This window comes from Microcaecilia unicolor, chromosome 7, assembly GCF_901765095.1.
Source record: "Microcaecilia unicolor chromosome 7, aMicUni1.1, whole genome shotgun sequence".
NCBI classification, from domain to species: domain Eukaryota; kingdom Metazoa; phylum Chordata; class Amphibia; order Gymnophiona; family Siphonopidae; genus Microcaecilia; species Microcaecilia unicolor.
Window position 1 is genome coordinate 74,226,883 of NC_044037.1, and position 26,449 is coordinate 74,253,331.

The 26,449-nt window shown below is 41.5% G+C and overlaps 1 protein-coding gene across 2 annotated transcripts in view; it reads left to right on the forward strand.

Moving 5' to 3' along the window:
• Positions 1-7,285: 7,285 nt before the first annotated feature.
• The window catches only part of NOX1 (NADPH oxidase 1), a 32,496-nt gene continuing 13,332 nt past the window's right edge, over positions 7,286-26,449 (forward strand). Inside the window, exons 1-10 of one of the 2 annotated variants that reach the window (XM_030210451.1) lie at positions 7,286-7,448; positions 12,185-12,280; positions 16,021-16,131; positions 16,287-16,371; positions 17,075-17,226; positions 17,363-17,544; positions 18,116-18,248; positions 20,857-20,949; positions 21,983-22,218; positions 25,925-26,087. In XM_030210451.1, coding sequence (XP_030066311.1) covers positions 7,404-7,448; positions 12,185-12,280; positions 16,021-16,131; positions 16,287-16,371; positions 17,075-17,226; positions 17,363-17,544; positions 18,116-18,248; positions 20,857-20,949; positions 21,983-22,218; positions 25,925-26,087 — 1,296 coding nt within the window. In that variant the 5' untranslated portion in view covers positions 7,286-7,403. Of the gene's footprint in view, positions 7,449-7,574; positions 7,649-12,184; positions 12,281-16,020; positions 16,132-16,286; positions 16,372-17,074; positions 17,227-17,362; positions 17,545-18,115; positions 18,249-20,856; positions 20,950-21,982; positions 22,219-25,924; positions 26,088-26,449 lie in introns of those variants that run through there. The other variant, XM_030210452.1, reaches the window with a different exon arrangement.

Here is a 26,449-nt window from a genome sequence, read left to right on the forward strand (position 1 = left end):
ATGACACCAGCAGTAGCGTCTCCTACCCTCATAAAGAAATATCCTGGAAGGTTGTGATATGCTTTATTAGACCAACATAAAAATAATTCAAAAGTGATGCAATATATAACTAGATTGTGAGCCCATTAGGGACAGGGCAAAGTACCTGTAATAGAAACTGTAAACTGCATAGTCACCTCAGGGGTCACTTGGGGTATATCAAGTGCTGAAATAAATAAATAAAATAAAATATAAATAAGTTAGTAAGTAAGCAAGTAAGCCTTTGAGAAACTGTAAGTTTTCTGTGCTAGGGCACATCTTATTCAGATTTAGAAGTGAAGACACATTTATTCAGAACACAACTGAAGGATGAATGGGGTTGAGAGTACCTGGAACAAAATCTCTAAACTGTTCCATAGATAAGATTTAATATGATAGTTTTAGACTAAATTAAAGAATTAGCTCCCAGGGAACACATCTTCCACATATTGCCTCGCTACCTGCCTCAAGGGGGTGACCAATTAGGATAAGGGTAACATCCTGAGTTAGGATATGGAAAACAAGCAGGGTTCTCACAAATTTCCCAGAATGCACAACTTTCATGGCTGACAAGGTTGGTGAACTAGGTAGTTGCCTAGATTACCAGAATTTGGAGACATTTATTTGAAAATTAGCCTTCTTATATAATTATATAATTCTGGGGAACTGAGGAACTGAGTTCGATTCCCACTTCAGGCACAGGCAGCTCCTTGTGACTCTGGGCAAGTCACTTAACCCTCCATTGCCCCAGGTACAAATAAGTACCTGTATACAATTTGTAAGCCGCATTGAGCCTGCCATGAGTGGGAAAGCGTAGGGTAAATGTAACAAAAAAAAAATTATGGTGCTGCCTGCCCCACTTCCTGAATGACTTGTGTGCAGAATGGTAAAGACAGCAATGACACCCTCCTGATATGCCTGAATATGGTGAAGATGTCGTGAAGAAAATTGATGCTGTTGACCCTACCCCCAATCAGCTCTCACTTCTGTAGCCAATTATTTTCCAATTAAACTTCGGGCCACTGATGTTCAGCTGAAAATCAGGCCTACCTGCCAAAATTTTGCTAGCTAACTGAGTCACTTAACTGTTGATGAATAGGTACTTGGGAAAGTCCTTGAAGTGCCTTAGTGGTGACAGCTAGATGTGTGGCTAGTCACAGGTGTGGTGCCTTAGTGGTGACAGATAGGGGTGTGGCTAGGCACAGGTGTGGTGCAGTGGAGAAGTAGCCTAATGGACTGAGAACCAGGGAAACCAAAGTTCAAATCCCCTGAAGCTTCAACAAGTCACTTAATTCTCTATTACCTCAGTAAAATGAACTGCTCACTACAGAAAACAAGTAGCACAGGTTTACCTACCAGAAATACAGTAACCTTACCCTCCCTTTTTCCTTTCCTTCCGTTTCCTACCTGTGTGCCTCTTCTACTGGCTTCAATTTGATATTTGAACAGGTAGGACTCTGCAAGCTCATAAGAGATGCTGCCCCCATATGTGCTGGCCAGCAGAATGAGGCCCCACAGGTAAAAAAAAAATGCCATTCCTCTCCTGTTGTTGGATTGATGATCATGTAGAATTTGGTTTTGTGTGCCACAGGGATTCAACAAGCTCACAAGTGTGCCACAGAATTAGAAAGGTTGAGAAGTAGTGCCCTAGAGCAAGGGTTCCCAAACCTATTTTAGGGAACCACCTGCTAGCTAGGTTTTCAGGATTTACACAATGAATATTCATGAGATAATTTTACATGCAATAGAGGCAGTGCATGCAAATCTATTTCATGAATATTCATTGTGGGTATCCTGAAAACCAAACTGGCTGGGGGTTCTCTGGGAAAGATTTGGAAACCATCACCCTAGATTCTAGAGGTTAATACTAGGAATTTTGAGAGGTCTTTTGTAGGGTGTTTGCTGGGGTGCTATTTCTTTAGAGCATAAAGTTTTAACTCTTGGCCACAAGCCTTGCAGTTTTTCTATGTTTAGCTAAGAGTGGTTTAGGAATTATTGCTGTACTTTGGTACTAGGCCCAATCCATGACCTTAGCTTTTTGCTGACCAGTACAACATTACACAAGAATTGACTTAATTCTCCCTAGAACATGTCCCTACATCTGTACTTCAAGAATTCTAACTGCAACACTGATATGTTAAACCAATATATTTGAACAACAAGACTTTCTGCAAATTTCCCCTTTTTGAGGGTAATTTTATAACGGTGCCTTGATTAATTGGGCAGCAAGGTGCCAATTTTAGCTCTATTTTATAAAGACACATATCCAGGTACCTTTCTGTCTTTGTAAAATAGCACAAATACTGCACCAGTTGCAACTAGATTGAAGGCACAGCGATAAAGCCTGCTTGAGAGTAGGTATAACTGCTTGTACGCACAATAATCACACACACATGTAAATCGTGACTGTTCTCAAACCCTGCCCCTGAACATGCTGACTGTACAAGTTCATGCACTGTACATCCTTTTTTTACCCTGATTCTGTTTTATAAGAGTCCATTTGTGTGTGTTATACTTTCTCAAAGTCCAATCCAGATGACTATTAAAAAGTCAAGCTTGAGGAAAAAAGGTTATGCTGGAGACATCATTACAACTCTTCTTCAGCCCAGAAAGAAATCCACTTAAAGGTCCACTTTTTCACCTTGGCTTTTGAGAGCAGTTATATTGGAGAGATTAGCCAGTCTCTTACCTACATGTATGTCCAGTTTCAAGTCTCGACTACACATCTGTCTAATGTGATATCATCCTACCTTATCCAGTATGAGTGGTTATTCTCTTTCCTGTGACCATTGGTGTTCATTTTCCATGCGTCATTAGATTTTAGCAATTGTAAACTGCCTTGACCCGCCTGTCAGAGTAGGTGGTATAGTAAATTCAAATAAACATAAAAATAAAATTAGCCTTTTTATGTTTGCTGCTATTGAGTGCTGATTTACAACTCCGTCTTGGGTCTTCACCTGTGTTTCTGCAGGTCTTCCTTCTTTATGAGGAAATTTCACTGGCTTGGCCCAAGAGGTCAACTAACAAACTTTAGAAGCACTTCCAGGCAATGCAATATTCTTCTGCACTGTTACTCTGGAGCAAATTAACAATACAGTATTCAAGGAAAGTGAAGGAGCATCATGGAAGGTCTGGGTAAAGGTAGTTGGGTGGGTGTCCATGCCTTTGTTTATCCCTGGGGCTTTAACGTGACCCCATTACCTCCCTAGATATGCACGCTTACAGTCTGAGTAATCCAGTCTAACTTCCTGATTTTCCAGTATTACCAATCCATAGTTCTACAAAGCTGGAAAGGTATTTACTATTGAATTTCCTGGCCTAGACAGGCTTTCCTTGATTGCATCACTTCTCACTAGACAGATTATCCATTAGACCGAAAAGACATGGAGTCTGCTGCGGCTACAGGCATTGTGGCCATCACTTCTCTCCATGTTCTTCCTGTCAGGAAGTGAGGTCACTCTTTGTATTCTCCTGGCTATTGCTGTGCTCTTCGCTGTTCACTGAATTCTGCTCTGTGGCTATAGTAGAAAAGAATCTTACCTGCAGCAGGGTTAGAGTAGCAAGACTGCCCAAGCAATATAAATAGGGAGGAAAGCGGGGCAGACAGGATAAGAACAGGAACAGCAGAGGAGAGGGCAAGCAGAGTATGAGCAGAAGCAGCAGCAGGGAATGCAAGTCATGATCTGTTCACTGACTGGGAACCTTTTGTTGCCAACTTGAAACCCTCTGAACTTTGCCCGCTGCGGTCCTGGTTTTCTTTTTAGAAAATTATCACTGGGCGAAGGACAGACACCAGGGTAAGTGGAGAAGCTATGGATGATGGATACAAGCAGATACAGGCAGAAGGATCAGCAAACAACAATATATGCAATCTTTAAAAAGATATGATGAGGTAACTTTTTTTTTAACAAGGTGCCTATTTTATAATGGCTGAAACAAACCACCCCACTATACTGACAAAATCAAAATTTAAACAAAAAAACCCATCACATTCAATATACTAATTTATAAATTTAGTTTAATGGGACCCTAGAGGTCCTTCATTTTTATTAAAAAGCTTCTCTAAGGTCCCATTTGACTAAGAGGGGCATTTTCGATATGACGTCTAAATCCAATTTTGGATTTTTGCTGAAAATGTCTAAAAATGAAGTGGTGAACATAGCAAGTTTTGAACCAGAAAAATGTCTCTTTTTGTTTCAAAAATGGCCATTTCCTAGACTTTTTGTGCACAGTGCATTTTTTTCCTTTTGTGACCATTTTTGGACAAAAAAAAAAAAGTCCAAGGAAAAACCACACAAAAACAAGCCATTGGAATGTAGAAGGAGCCAGCATTCTTAGGGCCCTGTTTACAAAGGTACACTAGCATTCTTTAATGCTTGCTAAAATTTAGCATGTGCTAACTGTGTAGGTGCCCATAGGAATATTGTGGGCGTCTACACAGCATGCGCTAATTTTTAGAGTGCACTAAAGAACGCTAGCGTGCCTTTGTAAACAAGGCCCTTAGTAGACTGGCCACACAGATAACCCAGCAGAGCAGTGAGTGGGGCATCCTAGGGGGCACTGCAGTGGACATAAAAGGTCCCAGATACACATCTCACCCTTACCCCTTTATATTGTGTAGTCAGCCCTCCAAAACCTACTGTACCCAACTGTGCACCACTACACTAGCCCTTTATGTCTGCAGGTGTCACCAATTTGTAGGTACAGTAGGTTTTCGGTGGGTTTTGTAGGGCTCACACTTTTCACCAGAAGTGTAACAGAGCGGAATATGGGCCTGGGTCCTCTTCTTTACAGTGCACTGCACCGACCATTAGGCTACTCCAGGGACCTGCTTGCTGCACTAATGCGTAAGTTGTTTTGTATATGAGTCCTTTGTAGTTTGGATAGTGGAAGTTTAGATATGTTCGAGATCTGGTTATGTTTCTGATTGGTAGGTCTAAGAGGTTTGTCATGTATCCTGGGACTTGGCCGTAGATTATTTTATGGACCAGGGTGCAGATTTTGAAGATGATACGTTCTTTGATTGGAAGCCAGTGCAGTTTTTTTCGGAGGGGTAACAAAGTGGATTTAACCATACAGAAATGTTGCTTTATTATTATTCAAATAAACAACTGCAGGGCTGTGGGATTCTCATTTCTAAATCATTCACTCCTTGATGTGCTGCCAAATTTTTAATCATCTTTGTAACACACTATATTCTCACTGGTAAGTTACCATTTTTTCGGAGCACTTAGAAAGCTATGGAACTTTGGAAGGCTAGGTGCTTTGAAAATATGCCTCGAAGTTCCTCTCCTTAACCTCCACTATACTTGAAACACATGTACCCTTATTCGACCACAATATCACCTTTGTATTTCTTTCTCTCCCAGACTTGGAGAATGCCTTTACGGCACTATGTAAGCCACATTGAGCCTGCAAATAGGTGGGAAAATGTGGGATACAAATGTAACAATAATAGGACTGGTCATAACATCTGAAGCTGCCATAGACACTGGTATGTATCTTTGGGGGTGGGAGGGAGGGAGGGGGGGGGGTCAATGATCACTGGGGGAGTAAGGGGGGGGTCATGCCTTAATCAAGTAGTCATCTGGTCATTTAGGGCACATTTTTGTGACTTAGTAGTGATTGAAATAGGTCTAGACCAAAAGGTCTAACTTTTAGCTCTGGAAAAAAAAGTCCAGGTTCTGGGAATACCCAAATCCCGCCCCCAACACACCTCCAACATGCCCCCTTGTGATTTGGATGCACTGCAGATGAACAGCATAGAAAAACATCTTAAGATGGATTCTGAAAATAGTGAATTGGATGTTTTGGCAAAAAAAAACCAACACGTCCATCTGCCACTTTGTGCTGCTTTTTGGACATTTTTCTGTTTTGAAAATGAGTCCCTAAATCTATAAAGTTGGTATATTGAATGTAAGTTAAAGACATGTCTTTTTTGTTTGTTTGTTTGTTGAAGTATTTTATAAAGACAAAATAAGTAATACCAATTTCATGTGCAAAATTTACACCTGCTGCAAAAAAGGTATAAATTAGGGGTGAGCAATTAACACGTTAATAATGCAATTAACGTGTTAATTTTTAACATGCCAAGTTCATTTTAATGCCGCAACATTTTTTAAAAATGCATTTCCATGCCCTGCTCCTGCCTCCGCATTTACCCTTACAACTGAGCTCTGGATTTTACTCCTTCCTTGATGCCTCAAAGTCTATTTGTCTTCTCCTACGTGGCTGGGCTCTTCAGATACTTGAGACATGCAGTGCAGGAAGTTGGGGAAGTCTTGGACCAGGCATTTGACATTTTCTTCCTGGATCATATACTTTGGAACTATCTTCCTCCCCCCCCCCCCCATTCGCAATGAGCAGTCATTCACTAGGTTCAAAGTACTACTTAAAACTCACTTTTTTGCCCTTGCTTTTGTCATTTAGACAATGTGATCTTTATCTAGCCAGGCATCAGCCTCTCAGAAAGCAATTGATTGTTTACTTTAGTATGTTCTTCTTAATTTCTATCCAGTTTTGAATGACATTCTTTTTTCATATTCTCTTTTTAGATTGTTCACTGCCTAGACCTGCTTGTCAGAACAGGTGCTGTAACAAGTTTTACCTATGGCTGCCAACTGGATCCAGATTTGCAGGACAGGGTTGATCCAGTCCTGGGTTTACCCCAGTGCATGCTGGGATTTATAGTCTTGCTTTTCTTAGGAGATGCAATGGGAAAATCAGAACTACAAGTCCCTGCATACAATGGGGTAAACCTAGGACTGGATCAACCCTGTCTTGTGAATCTGGATCCAGTTGGCAGCCTTACTTTTACCATCCTTTTCCATACAACACTGTCTTACATGCCTCCCTGCAAACACCCACCCCCCTTCCTTGTCACTGCAAGTGTTAGAATGCATTCTTTTAGCTGGGCAAAAGAGTGTAATTTTCAGAGAGCGTAATCAAAGCTCATGAATCTCTTTTTAAAAGGCTAGATTTATTTGAAAATTCTCCCTTTTGACTTAATTCACCTCTAGCTGGCTAGAACCTCTCCTTCTGAGGCTCTGCTGGCACAAGAATTACCCAAGGAAATGTAAGTGATTAAAAAGAAATACCAAAGGTATAGTGATGCTGGAATTCATTTCCTGAAAGTCAGTGAGGGAATTCACCTATCCAGCTGCAGAGATGGGAAGGCCATCAGGGTGGTGACACCTCACATGTTATTTAAAGCAGGTGATGAAAGACAGAAACACATTTACACATCCACACAGGACTATATACAGGACTGAGACAGATGAGCAGGTTACTACCTCGAAAAAAAGGAATTTACTGCTCAGGAGCCAGGCAAGAAAGACAGAAGAGAAGAGGCTGAGTGGGAGTGCAGACACTTTCCAAATATCCTCATGGGAAACTGGTTGGTGAATAACTGGTTCTCTGCTGTGGTGCTGGTAAGTAATCTAGTTTACTTATCTGCTTCCTAAAACAAGCTTTAACCACAATGAATTTATGTATAGAAAAGGCCATTAAAATAGGATTATTATTAATAATAATATGCTTGATTAGAAATGTGAGGATCAGACAGAGGGAGAGCAGTGCCACTCCAACTATGACAATCCAGGTCAACTTTTTAGAACCTACTGCTTCCCAGGTACGGTAGAACCAGACTGCTGAGCCACTCAGAACTCATGCTTGGCACTTCTTATATTCATTAAATTGGATTTTAAAGGAATTGTCGCACTTTGGGAAGATTCCATGAAAGTAATAGGTAGCACATTTAAAACAAATTGAAAAAAGTATTTTTCACTGAATGTACATTCAAGTTATGGAATTTGTTGCTGAACAATAGCTGGATTTACAAAGAGTTTAGAAAAGCTCCTGGAAGAAAAATCTACAAATCATTATTAGCCGTCGATCTGGAAAAAGCAACATGGAACAGACCTGCTCTTGGGATCCTGCAGGATACTTGTAACCTGGACTGGCCCTGTTGGAGACAGAATGCTGGGATTGACCCAGTATAACACATCTTACATTTTTTAATGGAAAAATCCACACAGGTCAAAATTATGGTACATGATACAATTTCAAAAGTGCAACTTTAGTCACATAAAAAAATAAACAAACAAAACACCTTTTCCCTTTTTGATTAGTTTGGAAAAGCTGAAAAGATTGCTTTCAAAATGATTTTAATTGCATCATTTTGGTCACATTCCTTAGTTCTTGGGGTGATTATTCTAAACCTCATTTGCTGTGAGGAAAAAAATGTTATATCATGGCCCGAGTTTTTCTTCTGCTGATTATGGATCATTGATGGTTTCCCTAGCCAGCTGGTAGTCTGGTTGTGCCCCAACCAAGTACCAGCAATAGCGAAAAGGAGTGAGCTGGTAAAGTATGAGGAAACCAAGCTTGAAAATACAACATGTCTTTATTGCTTATTAAGTTCTGAAGGCCTATTGCGGGAAGACTCAGCATGGCCATGTTTTGCTTAGTGTGCTATGCCAGAGTATGTGGATGATCTTTTTCTAGAACCAGCGTAACATTTTACAAGATATTTCATATGGAAACATATGTACTCTGCAAAAGAATTTCCAGAATCGTTAAATGCCTTGTTTGAGGTCACACAGTGAGTGGTGAATATAACACGGTTAGAACTGCCATACTCGGAGAAGGGAAGGATGCACAAAACATTCCATGCTTGCAATGTGTGATTTTTGACCCTGCTTTAGTGAGCACGGTATTCAGCAAGAAATGCACAAAGGGACTCTGCCTCTGCCTGCTTTTTACCGTTCATAGTAGCAGACAATGAGAATTGTATGCAAAAATATTAAAACAAGCTGATTACTATTTAAATGTGTATTCCTAGCAATTCACAGCTGTTTCTGAGTGATTCACAGAATGCAGCCCCTACTTTTTAAGAGGAAATATTTTATTGGAGGTCAGGAATTGTGGTAGCATGACAGGTGGCTTCTCAGTAGAGCAGTCTGCTGAGCATTTCCATTGGTATTTTGAAAGGCAGAGAATTGTGACCTTCATGAACTCATCTAACACAAGTGATTTCTTTTTAAATGAAGAGAGCACACATTATTCATTGATGTGGACAACCCATTCTTGAAAATGAAAAAGTGAAAGTAACTTGCAGTAGCTAGAGCAAAAACCAAAGCCAGGGTAAACCTGCCATGATCAATATTCTCTCCCAATGTTGTCTTGGAACAAAAAAGCATGTAGCTTTGGGAAAACAAAAAAGCTACACATGGCTTTCATACACACAAATTATTCCTTGTATGTGTATGAAATCTGTGAGTAGCAGTGAAATGCTGTGGAGATGCATCCATATCACACACTGCTGTTCTACAATTGACTGTCCTATGCATGCGCTGTTCTATACATGCGCTGGTGCATTCTCTACCACGCTGCTTACTGTAATTGCGAGCAACTCATTTGCATTAGATTTCCTTTCAGCATCACCCCCTATTTCTAACTCGTTAGCTGTTACCAAGGATTTACAAGTAATGGGTTGTTTGCAGGGACTTTTGTGCATCAGCCCCTCAGTCAGACCAAAGGTCCCTTTAACCCCTGGAATTTCTGACAATAGCAAGCATCAGGTGCTTCAGGCACATACAAAAGAAATTGGTTATGTCTAAGGCTATCCATTCCGTTCATCCAGTCTCTGGCAGCCATTGAACCCAGGTGACATCCCTGATTCTGTTATAGTCTGTGATTGATATATCTTACAGTAAGATATATCTAATGATCTCTTCCGTACCCAGTTGTATTATTTGTGTCTAACGCATCCTGAAACAATAAGATCAACAGGTTAACTGTGTGAAGAAGTGTTTGCTTTAGTTTTCATTCTGCTGCCCAACAGTTTCTTGGCACAGAAGATAGGAAAAAGCGGGGTGAGGTTTCCGGTTCTGAATGTTACCCTATATTTCAGACCTGCCTGAGACATTCAACAGCTCTTTGGGATTCAGTTTGTATGAATGATGCCATACACTTTAAAACCACATTTCCTCCATTTTTGGAAGTCAGAGCATTGACATTTTTCCAAGTGAACTTTTGGGCTGTTGAAAAAGATGTAGCTGAAACAGGACGTATAAACAGACTACAGAGGGCTGTTTCTGCTGCAAGGAGAGCCAGTGCCAGCCCTCAGATTCAGGAGTTTGCTGCTGTCCAGCCCCCTTCTTCCTAGGAAGGTTGAGCATGTCCTGGAGTAGGACTGCCATGAATCCCAGCAACCTTATCCTTCTGTTGAAGCCTCTGTACAGTACAAAGAGAAAGTTTTATAGAGGTGGTGGGTGGACTGATTTACCTGTGCAGAGTAGACTGCTGATGTTGTGAAATTCTGCTTCCCTCAGTAGGATGCATAATACTACTGACATGGTGCTGACTCCTGGAACTGCCCTAGTATTTTGCAACCCTTGGAAGTTTGTCAAGCCCAAAATTTTGCAACTCTAGCCTTAGACATAGTAGGTCTATGGTGAAATCTAGGCCTGTGCTCAGAATTAACATTTATAGGAGCGCTTGCACCATGGTTCTGAAAGGAGATTATTTGCATACCCAAGGTTTTGGTGAACATAAGATCAGAAACTGCATCTGAGAGTCTGCCTACCACTTTTCTCCAGCACTTTTACGGTAACATTTTTTTTCTAAAGAGTGGGGTGGGTTTATTATTTTATATACTAGCTGTCACTTTTTGAAGATGTACCAGATGTTACAGGCTCCCTGCCTACACTGGACAACACACTCCTGCCTTCTTGCCCATCCCTCTACCATTCTCTCTCACCCTCAGACCTGACCTGAGCATGGTTCCCCTCTATTGCCTCAAAGTCCCAGCCTCCCCTGCTGATCTCTAGGCCTGTAGAACTGTAGGAATCATGTACCATATTGTCTGTTTCAGGACAGCTGTTCTGTCACCTCTTCTTATTATTTCTAGACTCTATGAATTTTTGTATATTTATTTATTTCTTACATTTGTATCCCACATTTTCCCACCTATTTGCAGGCTCAATGTGGCTTACATAGTAAGCGTTCGCCAATTCCGGTATGAACAAATACAAGGTGATGTTGTGGTAGAATAAGGTTCATGTGTGACAGATACATTAGGGGATCTTAGAGAGGAAGAGTTGTTATGTCCATTACGAACTTTGGTTTTGTTGTGTTGCAGATATTCAGGCTTTTATGTTGGGTCGGTGGGGTATGCCTTTTTGAACAGGTTTGTTTTTAGTGAGTTCCAGAAATTTAGGTGGTCATACGTTGTTTTTACGACTTTTGGCAGTGCGTTCCATAGTTGTGCGCTTAAATACAGCTTTGTTGTACTGAGCAATGGGCAGTCTGCCAAGTAAACTCAACTAAACAATGTACCACAGTGTATCCCCTGCCTTGCTTTTGGCCTATGGGAATACAGTGACTGCCTGAACTATGCATCTATAGTCCCCAGCAGCTAGTGAATATACACCCCAAAGCTCTAATGCATTATAGATAGACAAAGTATGATCATCTTGATGATAAATAAACCCCTGATGGTGAGCAAAGGAGCTTGGTTAGCAAATCGAGTGACCCTGTTTCTCCAACAATAGAATGGTTGGTAGGAGTTTGGCACAAGGTAGAAATGCCATTGTACCAACACCAAAGGGACAACTGGAAGGCAAAAGTTATGGTCACCTCTTAAGAAGTACTTTAAGCTTACATACAGGAGTGGCCTAGTGGTTTGAGCAGTGGACTAAGAACTGGAGAAGCTAGGGTTAAAATCCCATATGCTGGCACATCTTGGATAAATCACCCTCCTTTGCCTAAGGAACAACTTAAACTATAAGTGCAGAGAAGTAGCTTATGCACCTGAACTGAAAGGTAAGGAACAAATTCAAAGAAGTGGCAAGGCTTGTTGAATATTGATAAAATCAGGTATATTCATGCCTTGTTGGCCAACACAGACCATGCTAGAGTTACTGGGCTGTTTAGATGAAAGGATGCATGAATTTGGCCAATGCTAGAAGTGTTTCTTGGGATATTACAAAGCTGTCCAATGTTAAAGTTTGCTAAGCTGTTTTGTTACATCTCTAAACGTTGTATGTTGTATTGTTTTCCATTTTAAATAACTACAATAATGTCATTAAAATATATATTTTTTCCAGCATAGTTTTTTCACCACTGCTTTATCTTTTTTTTCACTCCTTCTGTTTCTTCCCAGGCAGCCTGGTTGGGGGTGAATATCATCTTGTTTGGCCTCACTTTCCATACTTATGAGAAGAGTAAGACATTTGCCTACACCAGGGTGATCCTGGGGGTGAGTAATGGAGTGCGAGTCTCTTATCAATGACCTTCTGAGCATACAGTGACTGGGGACATCCCCAGCTTTCTGGAGCAATTTCATCCTAGAGAATTAAAGGAACATTTCCTCAGAACTGCCATTTTACATTCCACCTTTAATTGATATACTACTAGTCACAGCATATCTAAGCAGTTTACAATACAAAAAAAAATACAAGGAATAAATAAAGGGGAACTACATAAGGAGACCTAGGTTACAAGCAGGAAGCATAGCATAGCATCAATTAAATTGACTATGGTAAAAAGTGGGAGCTTACTGTCCCACACATCAAAATGTCCTTTCCCACTTTTCAAAACTGCATAGTTGGCCTTTTCCCCCAACCCATTGATAAATCCTAGTACCCGGGGTGTGGATTCCAAATGGAGGATACAATTGACCAAATACATATATAATGGGATGTTACTTTAGGTCAAAAGCCATTTTCAAGAGCAGGTGACAGGTGTCCCCAGGTGATGCAGACCTGTGGGATGGAAGACCTGGCAGGAGTCCCTGGGGTCTGTGATCAAAGACGGGCCTGAATTGAGAGAAGGGAATGGGCAGGTGAGGGTGTGAAGCATAAGGAAAAGGGTGGGGTTAGAGAGAACAGAAAAGAGATTGCGAGTGCAGGAAGGGAGAGGAAAGGAGTTAAAAGGCAGGTGTCAGGGAAGGGGGAGAGAGTACAAGGCTGGGTAGCAGGCAGTGTTCCCTCTAAGGAGTGGCCTGCTGCGTACTAATTTTTTTTTTCGAGCAAGCATGGAAGACAGCCTAACAGTCCAAAAAAAAGTGAGAGATCTGAGGAATGGGGGGGGGGGGGGGGGGGGGGGGGGTCCCCCTGAGCTATCTAAGGAGCAAATTTAGTGTTAATTATTAAACATTTATTTCTACTCATAATTTCACTGAATATTCAAACAGTTTCTCTTCTTACTTTTTCTGTCTTCTATAAGTTCTATGAACATTAACAGCCTGTCCAGAAGTTAAAAACAATTTAATTTGCATCAAGTTTTCCCAACTGAATCTAAAATCATCAAAAAATTAAATAACATCAAATAAATACATTAAAAGTGGCCAGAAATATACACAACCATTTTTAGAACCAAATACAAAACAAATTTTAAAACATATGTAAATTAAAAAGCTAATAATACCTGGATACTCAAGATTTGTTACAAATATCAACCAATACTTAATATTGGAAACCACAAACTTCATTAATAAAAACACTAGGAAAACATCTCTTACAAAAAGCATACCTGAGTGCCAGATGCTGAGATGAGATAAGGGCTAGTGCTGGTTCAAATATTTTCATACACTCCTCCTTAAAAGGAACAGTCCCTCGAATTGCAAGTCCGATGCTGGAAGCAGGCAAGCCAAGCAGCCAGCCTTAAGCAGGCAAGGCTGACAGGCAATACTGCACACAAGCAAGTCAAGGCATTGAGGGGAAGGCAAGGCTTTCCTTTAATAGTCCTCAACTGAGAAGTGCAGGCGTCCCTCATGAGTTCCCTCGAAGTATCCCTGGAAGCAGACACGCGCCTACCCAGAAACCAGCGGTGGTCGATAGAAGGAGCGGCAGGGACACAGAGGAACATTGTGGTATCTTACTTGATGGCTTGAGGTGTGTCATGGAGGGGAAGACAGGGAGGAATGAGACATTAGTGGGTGAATGTTGACCCGAAGTGAGCGACGCTCAAGTTTGTATGAGCGATCGCTCACGAACTCACCTTAGAGGGAACACGGGTAGCAAGGGAGGAACAATGTATGGATTTGTAAGAGGAAAGGAGGAAGAGTACAAGAGGAAGGGCACTGAAGAATAGGAAGAAGGTGAGAGGGATAAGGAGGAAAATGCAGGAGGGCAGAGGAAAGTGCAAGGGAGAGAGAAGCCTACATGCTTACAGCCTCATACACACACAGTCCCACCACACATACTCAACACAAGCACACATACATATGCACACAACCCCTGACACACACTGCCAACATGCAGTCCCCCCAAGTACACACACACACACATACATCTCTCCACCCATGGAAGTAGGTATGCACCATTGATTGACACATATATACATACATCATAGACACTATTAGTCACCATCAGGCTCATTTTCGAAAGAGATGGACATCCAAAAAGTGTCATAAATCGGCACTTGGACGTTCAAATTGGTATAATTGAAACCCTATTTTGGACGTCTTTGTCAGAAGTCCGTCGCAAGGACGTCCAAATCTCAAGGGGGCGTATTGGAGATGTGTTCAAGGTGGGACTTGGGCATTCCTAAGACTTGGACAGTGTGGCACTGCAGCTGGGTGGGCCTGATCCCACCCAGGCCCATCCGTAGCTATGCCACTGTATTACACCCACGTCCAAATGGCTCTGTAGAATAAGAGAAACCAAGCCTGGATTCCTGTATTACAGGACTATCCTTGACACTGAATTTCTTTAATTGAATAGTTATTTGTAATTATTCAAAGCAAGGTTGGAAAAATATCATTGCCTTGAAGCCCTGGTAACCAAAGTGTAGTGCTCCATCCAGTGACTGCTGGGCTGCATGCAATGCTGCAGCCATGATCCAGGGAAGCCTCCTTGCCACCGGACCACCCAGAAATCAGAATAGTGGCCCAGGGCAACCTTATCTCCTCCCTTAGCACTGCACAGAGAAGTGGAGGCCTGAGGCAACCAGCCCCCTGGCACCAGAAAAGTGGAGAGAAGAAAATGTAAAAAGTGAAAGATATTTTTAAAAATTCTGAAGACACATGAAAAGAAAAAGATAAAAATACATGAAAAATGCAGCAGATCAAAAACAGGTGCATTTGATAGAGCTTACATATCGAGAATAATATCTTTTTTCCTGGCGCCTAAAAAAATCGAGTTGGTCCCTTTTTTCAAAATATATTTCCAACCCCTATGTACAGTTGCTTTTTTCTTTTTTTATTGGTGCTGCTTTTGCATTAGTTGAACATGATCACCATCTGCTGTGATTTGGTGGATTCTTTCTGTGGCATTAATATCCCCCTTTGCTAGTTAATGCAGGAATATTTCTGCCTGATAAAGTCCATTGTAATGGAAGGTTCTCAGCAAGAGTCGCAAAGATATCTACCATGACTGTTCATTAGATCTATTAACATGCAAGTGGTGTAAAAACAAGGCTAATTTATAGGGGTGTACAGCCAGAACATTATTGTTTCATGTTATGTCCTGCATCTTTATGGGAATGTTGATTTTTGTTTAAAACCTTCCAGGCATTTTTCCATTATGGGAGCTATGTTGCACTATTTCTCGATCATGCGTGCATGTGCAGTGGTTCACACTTGCACACACTATCGGGAAATAGAATTCTCATATTCAAAGCACTTAGACTTACAAAGTTCCGTGGTAACCTATAGAACTTTGTAAATCTAAGTGTTTTGAAAATACGCCTCACTTTCTTTGAAAGAGTGCATCCTCTTCATGAATAGTGTACACTTTAAAAAATGTATTCTATTGATGGCAAACAAATCACTAAATTTTGTGTGTGTGTGTGTGTGGGGGGGGGGGGGGGGGGGTTCTGCTCATTTTCATTTGCCAGTAACATAAAACAACATCCCTACTAGACCTATTTGTGGCTTTCAAGGACCAGAGCTGAGAAGGCCCTGCCTTCCAGGCCGTATGATGTTAATGTGAGGTATCTCTTTTTTCCCTGTAAGCTGCTGCTAAGCTCAGAGTTTTCTTTCTGTTCTTCCTGTAGTCGTCCCTGGCTTGGGCTCGTGCTTCTGCTGCCTGCCTGAACTTTAACTGCCTGCTGATCTTACTGCCAGTTTGCCGGAACCTTCTCTCCTTCCTCCGTGGCACCTGCTCGGTGAGTTATAGGCATTGTAACATGGTGACACTTGTTAGTCTTTAGTGAACATGTGGAGTGAGTGGAATTCTGTCTGGTGAAGGGGTTGACTGAAAGAGCTGAATTCCATATCCGTCAGCCTATGCAATGGCCATTCTTTTTTTTTTCCTTCCTAGTTTTGCGGCCGCACCATGAGGAAACAGCTGGACAACAATCTCACCTTTCACAAGCTGGTGGGGTACACCATTGCTCTTCTTACAGGTAACATCTCCCCTGGACTAATGAGATTGGTGATGTTCCCACTGGGATAAGTGAGAACACTCTGGTTTCCATAATTAGTATTCTGTCTGTTTTGGAAACTCAGTTATTGTCTACTCAGGCACATAAACTTATTTCCCAGTTGACTGAGCACCCATAGTTAAAAAATGAATGAGCATCCATCCCAGATTCATTTCTTGGTATTTAGTAGGATTTTTTACCACCTTTTTGAAGACATTTACCCAACTTGTATTCTTCTGACTAGGGTAAGATTGTAGAGAGAGAGAGATATCCATATTAGTTCTAGAGACACTCATCCCACTCAAGGAAGTAATGTGAGTCCTGGATTTGTTGCTTCAGGAGTAACTAATACTAAAATAATGGTCTATGTCTGGTGCTTTGTAGAAGAACACAACAAAAAAAGGATAGTGAATCCACAATGGAAAGGTTTTTTTGTGTAGCCAGTATAAATGATCTTGGTTCAGTTCAATCAGCACACAGATTGCGGGTCTGCTAAACATGTGACCAGCATTCGGCATTTTCAACACTTCCCAAATGGAAGTCAATGAAGTACCTGCTCTTAAACCCTGGAGATCTGGATTGAATTGATAGATTAGATGACAGGGATTTATTTGTTCATTGCTGGCTCTTTTATTGCCTAAAACACAACCTAGAGCTGTTATTTCAATCTTTCTCCACTGTTTAGCTGTCCACGTCATTGCACACTTGTGTAATATTGAATGGTATAACAAGAGCCGCTTGGAGGATGAAGACAAGTTATTGGGGAAACTCGGTGACATCGGTGGTGAAAATGGCCTCTGGTTAAATCCCATCCGCTCAAAGTTAGACAGCTCAGTTGTAAGTATTTATGACCACACCCCTGACCAGGAGACTGGCAATATCTATTGCTCTTCAACTAATTGTACTTATTTCATGCTTTCCTTTCTCCCTTCTTGAAAAGCTGAAATGTTTAATTTTTGTATTCTTACCTTAGAGTCCCACCTATGTGGCCTTCACAACCATTGCTGGCATCACCGGAGTGATCATCACACTGGCTCTGATCCTCATGATCACCTCATCAACAGAGTTCATTCGCAGATGCTATTTTGAAGTGTTCTGGTATACCCACCATCTCTTCATTGTCTTCTTTGCAGGCCTTCTCATCCATGGAATTGGGTAAAGTAATATTTACAGAACATGCTTGTCCTTTATAACAGCATTCTCAGGTAGCTAACAGACCTGTAAATGTGTCAGTATTTATGCTCTAAATACTCACCTTTCCACTCACCTACAACACAAACAGATTGATAGTTTGAACACCTGGACAGGAAAAACATACATGCACCCACAGAATACACATGGCTTTCATAGTTTAGATACAGCTTACCCTTCCAGTTTTTTTGTGCTAAGACAAGCTCTAACAAAGCCCAGTTATCTGACTTGTCATAGTAGGTAAGGTCACAAATTACAGTTGAATTACATACGTATCTGAAAGGATAAGGTTTGTTTGGCCACCTGATATACTGTTTTATATATTTTAAGCCTTCCTGACCTTAGTGGCTTTCACTGTCCAGGCAAAGAAAGGTGAGGAGAGGAAACAAAACAAAGGGAGTATGAGAAGAAGAATGGAAAGAAAAAGAGAACAGGAGAGGAGGGGATAGAAGAAGAAGAGAGTTGGGTTGGGCTTCAGTAGAGAAGGGAAAGTTAACTCAACAATGACAACTAATTTGCTCGTTCTCTATTTCAGACGCATTGTACGTGGACAAACAGAGGAGAGTATGAAAAAACATGATTATGACGAATGTAAAAATGATTTTGATGATTGGGATGAAGATAACGGTGACTGTATAGAACCAGAGTTTGAAGGAAAACCGCCTGCTGTAAGAATCTTTGTACTTTTAAAAACTATGAGATGGTTTGCATTTCATTTGATTGTCACCTGTAGAAGTACGAATCAACAACTCTCTAAGTAACCTAGAATAATTGTTTCAAATTGCACCAGTTGTATGTGGAGTTATGTACCTATCAAAGATAGCTCAGAAATGATGGACTCTCTTCCTTTTTTAAATATTGAAAGTTGCATGGGACTTGCAACATACTAATATATATATATATATATATCAGTGAATTCCCAGAAAAGGCTGTTCGCTCCTCTTGTCTCTCGAAGGGGGTCTTTTACTAAGTGGGCTGGCATTTTTAGCACACGCTAGAAATAGGTGTGCCCTAAATGCTAAAGACGCCAATGTATTCCTATGGGCATCTTTAGCGTTTAGCATGTGTCTATTTTTAACACACGCTAAAAACACCAACGTGCCTAAGTTAAAAAAAAAAAAAGCCTAAGTTACCTGTCCCGAGACTCACTTTGTTCCTGAACATTTGCTCCACCTTCCACCATAGTTCCAGCCCCACCCAAATAGTTCCCTCCCCCCCCCCCCCCCAAATCTTACCACTGGCCCTAGCAGTCATCCTGTCTCTCTGAGACTGGCACACTGAAAAAACTACCTGCCTCCCTCTGAAGCCAATGCAGCTTAAAAGAGGGCCTCTGTCCCCTGCAGCTCCTCTATAAGAGCCCATGCATACTTACCTTTTTTATTGGCCTGGTGGTATCATCTTATTTTCTTTTCCATGTTTTATTTTGTTTGATTTCTATTGATAACCTTTAAGAGTGGACTAACATGGCTACCACACCTCTTTACCACCAGGCCAAACATGCTTTCCCATATATTCCATTGGAAGCTGATGCACACACCAGTCTCCAACAACAATGGATCCACAGAAGCTTAGCTGAAATTGGGTGATGGGGGGAAGAGGGGTTGGTGGTTGAGAGGCTAGGATAGGGGAGGGCAGACTTATACGGGGTCTGTGCCAGAGCTGGTGATGGGAGGCGGGACTGGTGGTTGGGAGGCGGGAAATACTGCTGGACAGACTTATACGGTCTGTGCCCTGAAAAAGACAGGTACAAATCAAGGTAAGGTATACACATATGAGTTTATCGTGGGCAGACTAGATGGACCGTGCAGGTCTTTTTCTGCCGTCATCTACTATGTTACTATGTAACAGACGGACTGTAGCTGCCCTACCTCTGTTATATATTTATGACCACACAGACTAGTAAAAAGCCCATGAAAATGATAGGAAAACTTCTTCAGCTTTTTCCTCAAGAGGCTGGGTCTTGGCTCTCAGCTAGCTGGGCTGCCCATTTTCCTTGGCACCCCTTCCTGTTCCACTTTCCACTTGCAGACTGCACATATCCAACAGTAGAGATTCATTTACTGTAGCTTATTCCTCTGCCAAATCCATGAGTTTTAGCACAGGAATAAGATATAGTAAATGAATATTACCTTGATGAATGAAATTAACCACATAGCTCAAAACTGACAAACAAAATAGACTGAGGGGTCCTTTTATTAAGGTGCACCAAAAAAATGGCCTGTGCTGGTGTAGATGCATATATTGGACATGCGCAGGTCCATTTTTCAGCACACCTGCAAAAAAGGCCTTTTTTTGGGGGGGCCAAAAATGGACATGTGGCAAAATCAAAACTGGCGCGCGTCCATTTTGGGCCTGAGACCTTACTGCCACCCACTAACTTAGCGGTAAGGTCTCAAGTGTTACCCAGGGTGTGTAATCATCAGCGCACATACAATGCCGATTACTGCCTGGTTAGCGCTGCGTGCCGGAAAATTTTTTTGGCGTGTGTAAAAAATGAAATTACTGCCAAGGCCACGTGGTAGCTGGGCGGTAATCCAAAATTGACATGCGTAGGATGCGTGTACACACCTATGCGGCTTAGTAAAAGAGCCCCTGAGTGAGTTTTGGAAACGTGCTCTTTAAGTTATTTTATTGATTAGAGGACATCTGTTATTAGGTCTGACAGGCAAGCTGTCAATGAGCAAGGTACTTTAATAATGCAGTGTAGGAGAGGAGAACCCTGTAGTCCCTAATCATCTTAGGCAATGAGAATTGGAATCTATAGGAAGTCCAATAGTAGTTAATTTTCAGAAATGGAGAGCGTTCTTGGCATGGGATTCTCATTTAGACTCAAGAGCTCTCCATGTGTCAGGAATCCTGAAGGGCACTTAGGAATTCACCCTAGTGAAAAAAGGAGCAAAGTTTGATGTGAGCTCTGGAGAAAAGAGGAAGATTCCCCAACAATTCTACTTTACTGGGTTTGAAATGCAGCCAACCAAGCCTGTGGAGACTCTCTCCCAGTGCAGATGTCCTCTATCTTTTGCCACATCTGTCTGGGATAGTCAGAATCCTTCAATGCTACTTCTGGAAACCCAACCCACCTGGAGTAGAATCAGACTAACTAGCCTGGAGTCTGCACCCACCCACCCACACTCCTATGAAAAGGGGCCTCTACCCTTCTCCAGAGCTTTGGGCCATCACTGATCTTCTTGGTGCACAATTCTCTAAATTCAATATGTTCTCAGAGGCTCTATCTGATGTGCACATCTGCAATTATTTCTCTTATTTTCTCCACAGACATGGTATTGGGTCTTGGCCCCCATCATTCTTTATATCATTGAGCGAGCGATACGATTTTATCGCTCTCAACAAAGAGTTGTTGTTACAAAGGTAAGAACATTGCTGCTTTTCCTCTGTATAGTTGAATCTTCCCTGGCACTTTTTTGTGCATTGCATTGCAGAGAGCTGCTCTTCCCCCACAGTTTCTGACCTCTCTCGGCTGAAGTCCTGGAAGAGGCTGATGCAGTAAAAGGCTGTAAGCCTTGTGCAGGGCAGAAAGTGCTATTGGAAAGACATTTTCCTGTGGATATCTCGGTGCCCAATGCAGGAATGATGTGCAAGAAGTGTGTGCACACATTAGCACCATTCCATTTAAATTGTGTACAAATTAAGATACTAGCTATTTCCTCTCAATGCAGGGAAATGTACACCCCCCCCCCTCAAGGCTTAAAGGCATGATTTTTAAAAAAAATATTGAGAGTTTAACTCCTGGTCTGAGGTGAAGTAAAATGTTAGTTCACAGTTTGGTTGGCTACCATTGGTGAAGGTTGTAGTGCCAGTTCTTCTGTTGTATTACAGACATAGAGCTAGAGAAAAAAAAAGAGATCATGGGATGGAGACCTTGGCAATAAAGTGCAAGTTAAAAGAGAATAGAACCTGAAAATTGTGCTGGTATCATTTTGTGAGATGCACATAAAAATCTATATGCAGAAAATATATGTGAAAGCCTGTTATTTTTAAGCTTTGTGCTCAATTTAAGATTTGCATGTAAAACGCAATACAGTGACTACTGCAGGTTTGTGTGTACATGGCTTACTCTGCTGTAATTTGCATACTCTTAGTATGCTGCATCAGGAGTAGCATGGGTTTAGTGTGCATTGAGCTACAGGGCACTGGCTTTCCATGCACCTTCTTAACATTGCCCTCGGAGATTGTTGTAGGAGAGGTGGTTGTGAAGAACATCTCAACTGATCATTCAAGACCCCTACTGTAGAAGGATGTGTCTGTAGCAAAGCTTTCACCTACTCTTCAAGCACTGGTGAAGAAACAATTCCTCCACCTTCCAGCAGGAGTCACTGAAGAAAATGGTGCCCCCATGCTGTCTCTTTGGGGCTCAAACTTTCATATCCTTTTTTTCTTTCAGGCTGTTATCCACCCATCAAAAGTTTTGGAAATGCAGATGCAGAAAAAGGGATTCCGGATGGAAGTAGGACAATATGTCTTTATTAACTGTCCCTCCATCTCCCAACTGGAGTGGCATCCTTTTACCCTCACCTCTGCCCCAGAAGAAGACTTTTTCTCTGTCCACATCCGGTCAGCAGGGGACTGGACAGAGAAATTAATCGATGCATTTCAGCAGCAAAAGCCAAATACACCCAAGTAAGTTGAGGGAATATAGGAACAAAATAATGCTTAAAAGGTGTTGGGGTAAATTTTCAATATTTTCTTTGTGTTTTATGTTGGTATAGTTGGAGTTAACCAATTCCATCAGCCATATTGGGCCAAACAGATCTTTAGCTGCCAAAAATGACATGGGTACATTCATAATTTTATGTGTTTGGTCACATGGTAAACAGGTGTTCTGTGGGACCTTCCAGAAGTGTAACTGGAAACTATGGAAGTAAAATTCAGCAGTGATGGTCAGCATTTTAATTTAAATGCCAGCCATTGCAGCTTACAATGCTGTTATACATATAGGGGTCCTTTTACTATGGTGTATTAATGGATTTAGCATGTGCTAAAGGCCGTGCAGCCCATTGTAAACCTATGGGCTGCATGGTACTTAATGCACCCTAAATCATTAGCATGCTCTAGTGCTGAATAAACAAGGTGAATATTTGCTGTTTTCTCAGCAACTACTGAAATGTGAAATTTTACAGCTTTATTTGCTGTTACGATCTACATTTATGTGCCGAGTGAAATGAGATTATCTTTAAACACAGCAAAGTTAGACTTTTTAGGATGACCACCCAGCGATTTTCGCGCACACAAAAATGTTTGCACTCTAAAACTACCATTATTTGGAAAAAAATACCCAGGGTATCAGCTTACTGTCAATGATGTTACGGTGACTGACTTTTATCTGGGGAGCAAAGTTGGAGGCCTATCACAAGCTCCACCCAAAGATGCAAACAATCGCTAACTCAAGGAAGCTCTGCAGATGATCTGGGGCAACCTGCCACAGGGACCGATTGACAAGGCTGTTAAGAATTTCCCAAAGTGACTGAAGACCTGTGTTAAAGCTGGGGTTGGACATCTTGAGCATCCAGTGACCAAGAAATCCTGACACATTGATCATTTGATGTTACTTTACTGTGTTTTAGATCAAACATTTTTAATGTGCAAAAATCAGTAGGTAGTAAAATGTCAGTTAACATCAACATAGCTTAAGATAATGAAATGTTGTTTAATAGTAATATGTAAGCATGATGACTCAATACGTACTGTACATAAAATTTCTCGTTGAAACTCAAAGCGGGTGCTGAGAAAATAACAAAAACTCTAGGGGGTTAATTTTTTGTTTTTTTGCTTCACCCTGTATGTGGTAAAAAGTGACCACCGCCAACTATTTACCAGGTATCAAAAAGGTTCGGGGGGGGGGGGGGGGGAATATAAGGAAAGCTACAAAATGAGGCCTAGGTTACAATACATAAAATAATAGCAATTATCTATAGAAATAATTCTCACCTCCAACTTTCTGAACCTCATGTGTGGCAGGGAAAAACTGAAGCCCTGTAGTTTTCTAGGCTGTCAGCACCACTCACTCTCACTCTCACTCATAGATCCGCCCTCAGCCACGCCCCATCCACACATAATTCAGAACCCCAACATTCTAAATGTAAATTTGTAGTTGCAAGATCCCATGAGTGTCTGCCCCACCCTCGCGTCACAACGTGATGACGTGGAGGGCGGGGCTATGACACTCAGCCAATCACCAGTTCAACCGCCCTCCGATGCTACCCCCCGACGCACTGCGAGAAACAGCGGCCTACGCAGGGCCTCCACCCCCCCCCCCCCGACGCAGAACAACAAACACCGAGCTACGCAGGGGGAGGAGTGCCTTCCGAACACCTGATCCGCTGGGACCCCGAGGCTGCCGCCCTCCCAAAAAAAAAAAATACCCACCTGCACCCTCCTGACGCTGCCATCCTGCGCCCTCCCAACACTGCCGCAGGTAAACCTTGCTAGCGCCCGTTTCATTGCTCAGAGAAACGGGCCTTTTTTACTAGTATAATATACTGTATAGAAATAACAGGCAAATCAGTAGAAAAATAAGAGACATCAGGTGAGTATGGAGAATTAGGACAGAAGGACAAGACAGCGAAACAAGAACTGCTGCAATCAGACCACAGAACATGGCAGTAACTCACCAAACAGAGTGAGCCAAGTAATGATAGAGACATTGAGCTAAAGACTGACTGAAAGAAATGGGATGCTAGGGCCTTTTAAAATCTTAGATAAGACATTTCTAGACGAAGATCAAAAGGGAGACTGTTCCAAAGTGTAGGGCAACCACACTAAAGCAGGTCTTATGGGTGTGGTCCTGATGAATTTTCAGGTGCAAAGGAATAACCAAGAGATTCTGCTGTGCCTAAACTAATAAACCTATAGCATCTACTTGTAGGATGATGGCGTTCAGGACCCACAAATGGGTGAGAAGAGTGGGTTAGGATCTCTTCCACACAATGTTAGATGATGGCATAAAGTATGTGTATTAGCAGCATGCCTGCTTCACATATGTATTTCTGAAATGTATGTCCACATGTAGCGGTCCATTTTGTAAGGAAGATTTTATTACTCACACACGCATAGATTTTAAATTGCTATACAGACAGTACTGACTGAAAATACATCTAAATGGCCCAGCTATATAGTGAAGGGATGGAGGAAGGGCATAGTGAGGGAGACAAGAAAAAGAAATTATATGTACAGTAGCAATATTCAACTATAATAATAGATCATTTATACATTTGGAAATATGTGCTAAAATGTTATATCCCTGATTTCTCTCTGAAGCTCCCTGTAGAGTGTCATATTCTCATCCTAGAATGCAGGGAAAGCATTGGGAAAACTTACACTGCTGTCTTAAGGGAATGATCACTCAGGAGGCAGCCTGCAAAGTGATGGGCAACAGATGCACCTGTAACCAGCCCAATCTTTGCTCTCTCCATATGCTCTGATTTGACAATCTGCATTACAATCTCCCCAGCAGAGGCAGAACGCAATGATAATAGTATGGCTGGGGTGATCAGATTAGTTTTGTTCAGTCCTAGATATTTCATTATTCAGTCTGTTCCATTTTCTACAGAAGTCAAAACTATTTTTTGGGACAATAGTTGGACAACCAAGACTGACCAGAAAATTCCCTTGTGGAGCATGTCAAAAGCTAACATTGTCCATATCTCAACTCAGTGGGGCTCTGCTGACATTTAGCCTGCAGAACATATTAATATATTCTATGATAGTAATATGTTTAGACCATCTCTCCAATTTTAGCTTATGTTTTCCAGATACGAGTCCCATCCCCACAAGGGCTCTGTCTGAAGTAGCAGGAGATAAAATAATTTGCCCAAGGTCAGAAAGAATATCGGGGGAAGACACTTGGGGTTGATAGCAAGTAAAACGTTGTTAGTTTGCAACATTGTTGGATTGCTGGTTTAATCAATTTATTGATATTAAATGCGACAATGCTGCAATTAAAATGATGGAACCACTCTTCCATAATTGTGTCAAATGTAACTGGCTGGTACTGTGACAAATTGCTGATTGCCCTATTCGTGATGCCAGTATTTTGATCATGGAGTGTAACCTGCAAAGTGGCAGGTGCACCTCTGGCCACCTTGTTGGGTAGACTGGATGGACAATGCAGGTCTTTATTTGCTGTTGTATACTATGTTTCTATGAATGCTGGTTTTGCTGACATATGATACCATTAGGCATCTCCTTCTCCTTCCTGCATCAAACATTTTACTTCATGGTAGCTAGGGAAAGGGACACAAGAATAATAAACACACTGACTACTCAAAAGGAGAGAAGTCCATTGCAAGCTACCTTTCTTGACCCATAATTCCTTTTTGTCTGGTAGGATTGCAGTGGATGGTCCATTTGGCACAGCCAGTGAAGATGTTTTCCAGTATGAGGTCAGCATGCTAGTTGGAGCTGGAATCGGTGTCACCCCTTTTGCCTCTATTCTGAAATCCATCTGGTATAAATTCCAACATGCAGACCAGAGCCTCAAAACAAAAAAGGTAATAACAACGAATTCATCACAGATGACTCTAAATCCTTCCCTGTCACATACAAAAGTGCCTTTCACTTCCTCTCAACTTTCCCATCAAGGACAATTCAACTATCTTGATCATGGAGGTTGTTTGCTATGGGTTTGTATTAACAGAAGGCTCTATACATTCTTCCCCCTAATTCTATAAACTTGCGTGCCCAAATTTAGACTTAGTGTACAAATTTGCACGTGCAATTTATAGAATAAGGTCAGTTGTGCAAACAACTTAATTTACTAATTGGCTGTTAAATGGATATATCACTAATTAGTACCAATTTGCAGTTGTGCATGAAACTGTCCCGCATATGTGGTTGGCACTATTCTGTAAAA